This window comes from Ictidomys tridecemlineatus, chromosome 1 (assembly GCF_052094955.1).
Source record: "Ictidomys tridecemlineatus isolate mIctTri1 chromosome 1, mIctTri1.hap1, whole genome shotgun sequence".
Lineage (NCBI taxonomy): Eukaryota > Metazoa > Chordata > Mammalia > Rodentia > Sciuridae > Ictidomys > Ictidomys tridecemlineatus.
Genome location: NC_135477.1, coordinates 93,236,048 through 93,249,227, shown reverse-complemented (window position 1 = coordinate 93,249,227; position 13,180 = coordinate 93,236,048). Strand labels below are relative to the sequence as shown.

The following is a 13,180-nucleotide window of genomic DNA, read 5'->3' as shown; positions in this document are numbered from 1 at the left end:
TATAGATGAAAATTGTCCTTCCCTTCCTTGCCTCCTTTGTGCACAATATCTGGGGGAAATTTTTCCTTTGTTTCTTATGTTATCTCAAGCCATCTTACTTTTCCTGAATTTCTGCAGTAGTTTACATTAAGGAATGAATTTTGGCTGTGTTGATAGAATAATTTCCTTCTATAAAACTATAGGTATGGGGCTGTGGCTCAGCGATAGTGCACTTGCCTGGCATGTGTGAGGCACTGGATTCAATTCTCAGTACCACATATAAATAAAGATCTATCAACAACTAAAAAATAAAACTAAAAATTATTTTAAAAAACTATAGGTATGAATTTGCTAGAATCTCCTTTCAGCTCCTAGATAGATTTGTGGCTTTTGAAATATTACCCATCTGGTCACTGAAGATTTGTCCTTCTGAATCCCATAAGCCCATAGAATTCCACAGAATTCCGTCACATGTTAGGAGACTTATTAGCTTTATATGTCTAATAATTGCACAATGCTGTAAAGCATAGTTCTGTGAACTTTTCTGATCTTTCTTTGTTCCAGTTCTTGGTTCCTGATGGCAGGCAGCTTTGTACTTCCAGGTTTCCTTTTGGTACCAGTGGTTGAAATCAGGGATGCTTAACCCCAGAGCCACATCCCCAGCCCTTTTAAAATTCATTATTATTATTATTTTTAATTTTGAGAAAATCTTGCTGAGTTGCTTATAATCTTGCTAAGGCTGGCTTTGAACTTGGGATCCTCCTGCCTCAGCCTCCCAAGCCACTGGGATTAGAGGTGTATGCCACCGCGCCCAACTGTACTTCCAGTTTTTATTGATTTACACTCATACCCATGAACATTGACATTATTCAGGATAGAAGAAGTAATTGTCTTAGAGAAGACAGTCACTTAATATTCAGAACTTATTTGCTTTATCAAAGGACCCTTGATAGGCTAATAAATGATAGCCATAATGTTTGTCTTTTTTGCTTTCAACTTGTTACACATATAATTTGCTGCCTCTTGATTGTCTGTTCCATACTGTGTAGAGACTTCCCTCAGGTTATTGACCAAAATTCTACAAATTTTATTCTTATGAATTTTATCTTATTCTTGTACTTATCATTGTACTTTTTGATATTTCATTTGAAGTACAAATCTTTATAGAGTATAGAATTTTGATAGGATAATCTTCTTATCATTACCAATTAACCACATTGCTACAAACAGCATGCCACAAAGAATAAGCTATAGATAGATAGATAGATAGATAGATAGATATGACAAGAAGAGTCACTAGAGATACAGTGAAATAAGGGTTACAGAATTTATTTCAACAATCAATAAATACAATAAACAATATTAAAAACAAGAGGTTTGCTCTTCTAATCTTTCATTGTATAAATATTCTTTTTTATTTATTTATTCTTTCTAGATATATATGACAGTAGTGTATTTTGACATATTATGCATACATAGAATAAGTATAACTTGTTCCAACTAAGTTCCCATTATTGTGATTGTATATGAGGTGGAGTTACTTGGTCATGTATTCATATATAAAGATAGGAAAAATATGCTTGATTCATTCTACTGTTTTTTCTATTCCCATCCCCTCTCCCTATGGGAAGATTAGAAGTCCATTGTATTAATATTCTATTAGTGAAAATAGAACCAGGCATATAAACATATAGTCTTGGAACATTCAGAAACAGAAAATTACTTCAGATATGTGCATAGTGCTTCTAGGCACTATAAGAGGCACTAAGGGGGATACAATTATTTATACTACATGGCCTCTGTCCTTTATATTACCAGAAATATTTACTTTATGAAAACAAATTTTATGAGTATTAGAACAGGAAAACCCTTCATCTGCCTAACAAATTTTATTTGCCAACAAAGAGGAAAGAATCAATTGGGCTGTGTGATTATGAATCTTAAAGACTGTATCCTCAAAATATACTTCAACTGACTAAGCTCTTCATATTATTTACTATTATTGTTTCCCATGTGATGTGTCATCTTATTAATCCCATTTGCAGTGATATATACCAGCCTTTCATATAAAATAAAAGAACTTTGATTATAGTCTGACATAATAACAAAGGAAAAATGAGTCAAATATGGCTTGGAAAAAAAGTCCTAAACCCTTATTTCCTACCCATGAAAGTTTAACATTTCTTATTTTTATAACACTTCATGAAAGCAACCATGAACCTCATAATTCAGCTGTAGGAATTGCACATTTTTCCATATATAAGAAGAATTCTGAAATTAAGTTTGTTGAATTATTAACCACTTGGAAATAAAATTAAGTAAATATGCAGAATATACATTTAAAAACTTAAAGCACAGAAACTGATATTGTTTTACTTGGAACTTGTTTTTTTCCAGCATCATCAAACATTACTTAAAATTTGTTAAATAAAAGTTTTAAATTGATACAATAGTAAGTTTACATTTTATGCTATTGTTGAAAATTACTAAAATTTTAACATGAGGTTTCACTTTACTTTAGGAGATAATTGTAGGGAACCATATGAAATTTGAAAACTACTCAAAGAAAAATATATTACACTGGATTTGGACCTTAATCATATTTCAGTAACATTCAATAGTTAGTCAAGGAGAAATTACTAAAAAAAAAAAAATGTTCCCCTAATTTCTATAAGAATCTACCATAGTACACTACAGTGGATTTAAACCTGAAGGGTTTTCTTGTTCTTTAAAATTATTATAAAATAAAAATATCCCATTTTTCCACTGCTTCAGTCTTTCTTCAGGTTAAAATACTTTTGAGATTTTTGTCACTTGAACTCTAGCTTCCAAAGACATCACTACTAGATAAATGGAATATATTCCTTTCCTGCACATTCCTGGTGCTGCTGAGGAGAGAAGACAGTAGTCATGAGGGGCAGAAGCAGAGAAATTCTTTCCAGGCCCTCACTGGGTTCTTAGCTGGGAGCCTGGGCAAAGACCTTCTTAGATAGAGCCTTCTCCAGGTTCTCTCTCCCCCTTGCCACAGCAGGAGTCAGTGGCAACCAAGAGAGTCTTTTCCTTCTTCCTCTGGCTCCCATCCAGCTTATAGATCCCTCAGCCAAGAACCTGAGAAAGCAAAATGAAATCAGGAAGCTTTCTTGGATATCTGCCTCCTGTGGTCAGTGCCAGCTGGACTGTTCTAGTGGGACAAACGTGTCCTACAGAGTCCTTCAGGATTTAGACTTTATTTTCGGCTACGAAATTTCTTCTTGTAGTCTTCCAGGACAATTTATAAAAGAAAATATTTCCTGTGTACTGGTTATGCTGTCCATGAATTGTACGTCATATTCAATAGGGTCCACAGTCTTGGAATGTGGTATAAGTGACATAACCCACCAAATTTACTCAGTTGCACAAGCTTATGCTTTTCGTATGCTAAATACAAATCACTTTTAATCACTTTAGAAACATAATCACTCTGAATTAATTATTTCATTAACTATGGGAGAGATACTCTGACACAGAAATGCTTTTGAAAACCATGTATCTTCCCAGACAAAGTCAAATGCTGAGTAATACCATATTCAGTTGTTAAGGAATTTTATTCTTTTTTAAAAATATTTTATTTTTCAGTTTTAGGTGGACACAACATCTTTATTTTATTTGTACATGGTGCTGAGGATCGAACCCAGCACCCCGGGCATGCCAGGCGAGTGTGTTACTGCTTGAGCCACATCCCCAACCCAGGAATTTTATTCTTTAATATTTAATTTCTTAAGTAAGATGAAGATGTTAAAAGATGCCTATGCTGTGCCTATATCATACTTTTAGGACAAATTTAGGGAAGCTTTTTTTAAAAAAAATATACCCATAGTAAAATTGTTTTTTTAAACCTTATTTTCAGTTTGCATTATGTAAATCCGTATTTTTTTTTAAATTAAAGCTCCCATTTTAGTTGTACCTTTCAAGGACAGTAAAACAATAACATTAAAGGCTACATTAAAAGTTGAAACAGATAAAAGAGCCACAGTGCTTAATGGGGGAATACTTCCTTGTACAAAATTATCTTATTAATATTAAATAAGACCATTAATTAGATTTTTTGTCAGATATGCAATTCCCTTTAGATGTTCTCTAAATTAGAATCCCACTAAGTGGTCTGCAAGTTTTTAGGAACACGTATGTGCCTCTGTATATATATGTGTGTGTGTGTGTATATATCTGTATAGTCATGAGAGAACAGGAGCACTATTATATGATAATATATGATATATGTGAACACATAGACATATATGTAATATACACACACATTTGAATTATTTAGCATGTTTTTTATACATTTCAAAGACTAGGTAAAACTTATCACTAATTCCAAGAATAATGACTAAGAATAACATTGTAAATTTTAATAAATACCCTATCTCCAAGCACTCTATTTCTTGCTACTCTTACTGTTTAATATTGGATTTTCCCTAGATGGAAAGAGTTCAGTAGTTACTTGTTACAGGGTTAGTAACCAGTACAGTGCTTATGGAGGACTATTGGGACTGCAGACAAATCATTTTTAGAAAGAAGGGTTTTAAGGCATGAATCAAATTCTTAGCAAAGGCAGCCAATCCCTTCATTATCAAATCATGAGATCCTCAGGCCTGAGAGGTTGTTTGAAGGAGAAAGAAACTATGGGCAGCTGTTGCAATTAACCCAAACTACCTCTTCTGATGGAGATTCTAGTATTTTTGTCATCAGTGAAGTGATTTTGCTCAGGTTTTTTTTTGTTGTTGTTGTTGTTGTGGTGGTTTTTTTTTTTTGTGTGTGTGTGTGTGTGTGTGTGTGCGCGCGCGCACGCACGAGCGCTACTAATGACCTCTTACATTCTCTTTTGCATAGGTGTGGTATTCCCTTACTTTCCACGACTGGGGCGCTACAATCTCAATTTTCATGAGGCGCAACAGGCTTGTTTGGACCAGGATGCTGTGATTGCCTCCTTCGACCAGCTCTATGATGCCTGGCGGGGTGGGCTGGACTGGTGTAATGCCGGCTGGCTCAGCGATGGGTCTGTGCAATACCCCATCACAAAACCTAGAGAGCCCTGTGGGGGCCAGAATACAGTGCCCGGCGTCAGGAACTATGGGTTCTGGGATAAAGATAAAAGCAGATATGATGTTTTCTGTTTTACATCCAACTTCAATGGTAAGATATGAACTTCACTGCCTTCTTTCCTACCCCAGAGACCAAGCTGCATTATAATACTACATTTGGCTATTAAAGTATTACCTCCTTAAAAAAATAAAAACTTTGAATTATTGGTTTAGTTTGAAAAGATATTAAGAGTTCTTGAAAAATATCCACACAAGTCAAGCAAAAAATGCATATTTCCAATACTCCTAGGTTTTAGTGTCCAATTTTTATAATGAAATATTTGAAACTATCACATGGTATGGGGGTCATTTCTTATTGCCACAGGTAATGCTGCCACTGTGCATCCTCCATGGATATGGTTCTCTCCATTGAAAAAAAGAGAGCTGCTGTATCACACGTGTTCTCCCCTTCTCAATTATAATATGATGATCAGCAAAGCCCAGGATCAAGGGGAATAAGCAAAAAAAAAAAAAAATAATAATAAGGATGAAATTGGAAGCAAAAGCCAAAAAAAGTTTGCATCGATTTTAATGACACATCTGTTACATTCATCCAATCCCAGCCCTTCTCTTGCCCCATCCAGAACCTGATACATAGTTTGTAAGGCCCAGTGCAAAACGAAAATTCTCAATCATTTTAAAAATGATTGAGAATTTTAAGATGGTGACTGCAGAGCACTGAATCTAGCATGGGGCCCAAGGGACTGCTCAGGTAACATACCCACGAAGGAAGTCCTGGTCTCATCATTTCATGTTTTAGGTTCCCATTGATACTTTGAGGAAAACAGAATGAATGAAGGTCAACAAACTTTCTCTGCAAATAGCCAAATAGTACATATTTTTGGCTTTGATGACCATTTATTCCCTGTTGCATCTATTCAACAGAGCTTATTATATTGTAGCACAAAAACAGCCACACACAATATTGAGTAGATGCACGGCTGTATTCCAGCAAGCTTCACTTACAAAAACATTTAAGAGGCCAGATTTGACTTTATGCACTGTGGTTTGCTGACCTCTGGTATAGATGACAGAACTAACTAATTAATGTTCCTGTGGTCTCTACTTTTTTTTTTTTCCAAATTACATCCTCTCAGTCCAGAAAGAACTAGTATGTATCAATTTATACTTCAATAACCTGTATTTAATGAAGGTCAGGGGGACGTCAATCATAAAATGTAATCAAACAAAAGAAGGTGATTATTTTCCAATTGAAACTGAGATGACAGAGAAGTTTCTCAGTGTGTTTTTATGTATATTTAATACATACCAACAGTATCTCAGTAATTAACACTATGCAAGAAATGGTTAAAGACTAACTTGTCTTCCTTATGAAACTGAGAAATGGCAAAGTGTCAGGGCTCAAAAGAAGGAAGCTGAATAAAATCAATGAATTCATCTTCTTTACTAGTCAGGGAACACAGACTAGGTTTACATTCTGAGTATGTATTATTTGTGGCAAGTGACTTCCTGTATTTTATGCATTTTCATACTGTAGTCTTTGAAGGAGAATAATGTCTTATTGATACCTGTAATGAAAAGAACTTGAGGGCTTTTGATTTTCTCAAATGGACTTTTTATGTCAGGAATGTTTTTTGATCCTTTCACATTCAAATTTCGCCTCTCCAGAAACTTGTACTGGGGTTCAGTCTTGCTACTGCTAGAATTTAAATAGCCCTTGCTTTTAACATGGGATTCTGTCCTCTCTAATGCCACAGAAGGGCCCTTTTAGTCACTAATTAGCTAAGAAAAACTGCATCTGTCATCTCCCTTTTCTTTTTAAAGCTATAAAGAGCATATCTGAACACACATTAAGGGACAAGGAGAAAGATGAATTTAATGGAGAGCGACCAAGGGATATTACATTCAATTGACAATCCTAACATTCCAGAAACATCACAAATATTGCTTTACAACTCCCTTCATTGAGAAGCACTTCTGTTTTTTTCTCCCTCCATTTCGTGTGGCTCCATTGCAGACAAGCCCATTGATCTGTCTCTCTCCTTCCTCCACAGGCCGTTTTTACTATCTGATCCACCCCACCAAGCTAACCTACGATGAAGCTGTGCAAGCTTGTCTCAATGATGGTGCTCAGATTGCCAAAGTGGGTCAGATATTTGCTGCCTGGAAACTTCTCGGCTATGACCGCTGCGATGCTGGCTGGTTGGCAGATGGTAGCGTTCGCTACCCTATCTCTAGACCAAGAAGGCGCTGCAGTCCCACTGAGGCGGCAGTGCGCTTCGTGGGCTTCCCAGATAAAAAGCATAAGCTGTATGGTGTCTACTGCTTCAGAGCATACAACTGAGTGTTCGCCTAGAGCGCATCTGTTTTAAAGTCATTAAGAACATGTGAAAGGTTTTTTTTTTTCCAGTATGAACTCATGCAAGTTACCAAAACTGTGACAACCCTTTTTTACTTACTGTAAAGAGTCATTTTCATAAAAACCAATTCATGAATTTGTTTTTGTAAAGCTATCATTCAATATATATTATAAATTAATATAATTTTAAGGGAAGCTCTACAATAAGGAGGCTTTTGAGCCAAAATGTTTAAGCTACATCATCCCAACAAAGTATCCTTTCATGAGCAGAGCATGCAATAGCTTGAAAAGTACTAGGATTAAATTAAAGAATGTAAAGCTACTCAGAACAGCAGCTTCCATAAGCACAAGTTTTACACATTTCTACAATTTTGAAATGCACTATGATGAAAAAAATTAGAGCAACAGATTTGAAATACAGACTTCTTTACATAAATTGAGATTCTGAGAGGTTGCACAAAACTCAGTTTCACAAGGGAACAATCTACACTTTTCTAAAAGTTAATATTTCAATTCTCCAGTATTTTACTCTAAAAATTTTGCCTTTTTGACCAAAAAGAATTCATATGGATTCAAATGCATAGTAATAAGCACAGTTAAAACTCCCTAATAACCCCATTTATATGTAGTATGAGACTCAAATAAGCAAATGATATTTAACCATTAAGAAACTCCTACTTTCTTCTAATTAAATTACACATGTCTCAGAAGAATTGTTTTATCTTTTGAGTAGCTTTACTGAGTTATATTTAAATTCTAAGGGCCCTTTGCTAAGCAGCATTTAGCATCTACTCAGGGCAGTTACATAGATAAACTGCTGGACAGAAAAATTATAAAATTAGCTGCTTGATTTTGTGTTAGCCTATGAAACATTATTATCCTATAAAAATAACTTTATTTAATATTTCTTTCTTATTTACATTACATGAAAAAAGTTAAATCATAGAAGGAATTAATTACTGTATACTTGCCTAACCAAGAAACAAAGACCCATCTTTCAAAATTCTTATTATCTCTATTGAATATACACAGCAAATCCTACATGGTGCCTACTTTTGGGGGAAAAAGTCAACAATATAGTTCTAAACTTTCACCCAAATAGAAAACAAAGTCAGTGTCTCTTTCTTTGCTGGTCATCATTGGGCATAAGTGAAATGCTAAAGCTGTCATCCAACAATTTACATTAAAATCTTCTTGTCTTTAAATGAAAAGTTAAGTCCAACTTCAGAAAAACAACTTTCCATATCAACAGCTCCAATCTTAAATATAGCTCTCTTTTCCTATATTTTTATGACATGTTGAGACCCCACAGGGACCAATATTTGTATTCAAATTACATTTCATGGTTTCCCATTGTTTTGCAATGAGTTCTAATAAATGGGATTTAGTATAATAATCCAAGTATGACATAGCTGGAATGCTTTCATGAATGTTTTTATGTAGATTTTTCTCCCATGAACATGAGTAAATAAATCTGTTTCCTGAATTGATTGTGGTTGCATTTAAAGCTCTGTAATAATTCTAATAAATTTACTCTATAAATATAGAGTTATGTGTGTGGAAGGTATAAAACAATTGGAAGTCCATGAAACCATAACTATATTCATATATTATCTAGACAAAATATTGTAAATAAAAGTAGATCCTTTCTTTCATCAGAAGCATATTTGAAAATTTCAGATGCTTTAATAATAAAGGATGGCAATGTATGCATGCACATATTTAAGTTAGTTTGGATATGCAAATTATGCAAAACTTTAAATCCAAAGAGATTCTGAGGTTTAATTCAAACATTGCTGTTATAAATAGAACTCATACTTCTAAAGTATAGATAGATGCCTGAGTGGTCTAGAATAAAATGAATATATTTTTTAAAGAGGGGACTATTTCCAAAGGAGCAACTCCAACACCTTAAGCATGAGGGTTAGCTTACTGGGAAAAAGGTCATACTTGAACAATTATTACCTATATTACAAAAATCTTATTAGAAATGTTAAGTGGGAAAACTTTCTATTGAAGCAAATATGTAGTCCTCAGTTATTGTTGCAGAATTTGCCTTTATAATGTTGAGCATAGCAGCATTTCTTAACTTTTGAATACTTATAAGTATAGGAATTGGTGCTGATCAAAATCTCTATAGTGACCGTTAACTGATTAAAACCTCTACAAATTGCCCACCATTCCCCCATGCTCAGAAAACAAAACAATCTTAACAGAACAAACACTGCTGAGCAGAATTTTAAATTGTTTATTTTATCCAAAGTAAATCTTCACTCTTCTTGGACTCCTAATTGAATAAGGGGTCTTTTTAATGTTCTCATTTTGTTATTTTGTCCATCAGATATATATTTTCCTACTTAATTACCCAAGGTATCTCACTGAAAATGTTTGAGAAAGAAAAGTATCTCCTAGTACAATACCTAAAATAAAGGTGGAATAACAAGCACTAGTTCAGAAATTACTTTTTAAGACTATAATTCCAAAAGTATCAGGCAAAAGAGATGGAAGGCTGGGTTACAAAATCTTGTTTCCATCATTTTATCTATAATTAGCTCTTGTGATCTATATAAGGAGCAAAATATATTTACAAATTTCACTGAAACACACTTGAAATCCAAATAAAAAGAAGTAATTCATACACAAACACAGTACTAAGATTGAAAACAAGTTGTCACATTAACACTGGAAGCCATCTTTGAATGACTGCTGCCATATTTTATCACAGTAATTTTTAGCTAACGACGGCATTTGTAAACTTAAACTTTCTCTCATAGAAAGGGGGCTGGTACCTATTAAAGTTTTGTTTTATGCAATACTATAGTGGCTTGTTATTTTGGCAATTAGAAGTAGACTCAATGGAGCTTCCAGTTTGGTTGCTGGCAGCCATACTGGCTTTCTTGATTTCAGTACTCCAAAGAATATGGTGGTCTTATGGAGTAGCTGACCACTAAAGAGGGGAGGATTAAAAGGGAATCAGTTATCAGTTTGTAGTATAGAATGCACCAAGAAAGATCAATGGACAACTGACATAGTTGTGTTGAAAAATTAACTGTATCATAGCTCTCTACTGCCAGAACAGCAATGGTGTACAACAAAAGAAATGAATAATACAGAAGTCATCAAGCCACAAAGAAAACCAGTATTTAAAGGCATTTAATACCTACTAGTGCAAATTCGAAGAGAAGAAACAATCTGTATTTAAAAAATGTTTTCATTTTCTGTAAGATAAAATGAACTGGCAAACAAACATTAAAAGTCAATTTTGTGTTACTGCAGTATCTTTTGATTCTTCTGAGTTGTAAAACCAGCTATTTTGCTTTGTGTCAAACTCTGTAAATGCATTATTTCAAGAAAAAAAAATCTATCCTTCCTATGATATTTTTGAGTTTGAATTGTAAACATGTAGCTGTTTGTATTTCCTAGTATTTTTGCAAGGTTAAAAAAGGAATATATATATATATATATATATATACATATATATATATATACACATACATATGTGTGTGTGTGTATATATCTATATATACATATATATGTGTGTGTGTATATATATGTATACACACACACACACACATATATATATATATATATATATTTGCAAGGTTGAAAAAGGAATAGGAATACACACACACAAATAATCAGTAGTGCTCTCTTTTTAATTTTCTCTTTTATACTGCTCACCAGGTGAGCAATTCCAGAAATTTATCTTATGACACCATTCATGAGTATTCAGTTAAAAGAAAGAGATTTGGTAAAGTTTTTTTTCTTTAGTATAGAACAGCGAGGAATATGTTTTCTTGTATTTTCATCCCTACTTTGAATTTTCAACAGGAAAAGTAGTTTCTGGATTTTCCTGGTATGTAGAATAGACTCTTGGGCACAAGAATCTTGCTGGAGCAATGATTTGCATGAAAACACTCCTTAATGAGTCTGAGTTCTTGACATTCAAACAAACAAACAAAAAATGTTTTTCAAAAGTTTCCCCATAGGAGTACACTATACAGGCTTGGAGAAGAACACATCCCAAAGGTAATGTGAATTAAAACTTATTTTAGGGTTTGTGTTTTCACACAGTGAAGATCTTGCTCACTTTGCAGCCACTTCCATGTATAATTGCAGCCTGGTCATAGGAAGACTTGTTTGATAGTTATATTGAAGAGTCTTATGAACTCTCATGATGCTTAAGTAAAAGCATCATGAAATAAACTGTTCAGACATGAAGAAGCCCTTAGTTCCCTACCCAGTGACAAGGCTTAAAACTAAAACTATTCTTCAGTAGAATGAACACTGTCCTTGATGACCCCATGTGTAAAAGGAAAAGACTGTTGGGGAGCAGGAGAAAGAACATAAACTATGAAGAAACTGACATAATATTTCTTTTCATATCTTGGCTCCTTGGGCCTTTTATGTAGGATTATTTAAAGGTTCTCAGCCTTTGTTTCTCTGTAGGTGGTATATTCAGGGCCCTAAAAACAGGTTGCATGCCCAATATTAGGAAGAAAACACATTGCACACACTTCTTTTTCCACTAAAAAGCAAATCAAGTTTATTCATTTTCTTTGTGTTTCTTTTAGGCCAGTAAACTTCTGTCACATCCATAGCCACTTACCATCTGAGACATTTTGGGTCAGCCCAGGGTGAAATTCCATGTCTTCTATGAATCAAGCAATTTTCCTTCTCAGTTTAACTATTACCCTCTTGTTCACTGAGGTTGTCTGGCATCTGGTTCCTCTGCTAGTAAAAGTTGACTCTGCTATTGCAGGATGGGCTCTTATCTATTTGGGAAAGTATCCCCAAGATAGACAGAAAGCTCAGATTCTCCACTATACCTAATAATGAAACTATTCACTCTAATTAGAAACACAAGATTCCTGGAAGATAATAGAGTTCTAAGAATATTGTATTCCAATATTTTTCTTTCTAAGGATCTTCATCCTGCTTGCAATATCTGTTTGATTTTTATTTTTTGCCTTTAAAAAATTGTCCCTTTGATTTTGATCAATGCAAATTCCACCTGTCAAAAATCACACATAGGTAGGGAGCAGAAAAAAGATAAAAAGCAACTGAGTTTGAGGTTTTAGAAATTTTGGAACGCTTTTCTTTGAAGATGCTGAGAATCTTGCATGTGAATCTAAACACAGAGCTGCAGAACAACTCATTTATTAGTCTGATAAATAAACATATTTGCATGGAATGATTGGTAAAGCCCATTGAAAGATAAATAATGTCTTTTGTGATTCTTCCTTACTCTTTGGGAAGATGCTTCCTCCTGTGATGAGAGGCACATTTCAAATGACTGAGAAGTGAATCCTATTTTTCTAGTAGAAAGAATACTATTAAAAACCATTCATTCAGTTTAGAGTTCATGAAAGTCCAGTAATCTGTTAAATTGGCCTGTTCAGCATAGTGGAGTCACCTGGGTAGCCTTAGAAAAACACCGAAGCCAGAGTCCCTTCCCAAGATTATTGTCAGGGCAGTGCTTGGACAGCAGAGTTTTTTAGCCACTTCACTTCTACACTGACTAGCATGCCCATTGATGCTAATGAGCCATCAGAGTAGTCAAGGTCTTTAACAGGCAGGGTCTTAGCAAATTTAGGCAATGGGAACCAAAGCCATTCCATTGATACATGATTAGGCTGATATTTGTAGCTCATAATGTAACATTCTTTTTAAAATCATGAAGGTAGTTTGGACTTGACCTAACGTTGAATATTTTTAAAACATAAATATAATTACTTTGATTTGTTCTTCCTCTTCAGGA

General features: G+C 34.3%; 1 protein-coding gene across 4 annotated transcripts in view; it reads left to right on the top strand.

Moving 5' to 3' along the window:
• Positions 1-10,684, top strand: part of Hapln1 (hyaluronan and proteoglycan link protein 1) — a 65,059-nt gene extending 54,375 nt beyond the window's left edge. For all 4 annotated transcript variants that reach the window (XM_005315665.4, XM_040272806.2, XM_040272807.2 and 1 more), the window contains 2 exons: positions 4,849-5,151; positions 7,115-10,684. In XM_005315665.4, the coding sequence (XP_005315722.1) occupies positions 4,849-5,151; positions 7,115-7,404 (593 nt within the window). In that variant the 3' untranslated portion in view covers positions 7,405-10,684. The remainder of the gene's footprint in view (positions 1-4,848; positions 5,152-7,114) is intronic.
• Positions 10,685-13,180: the final 2,496 nt, after the last annotated feature.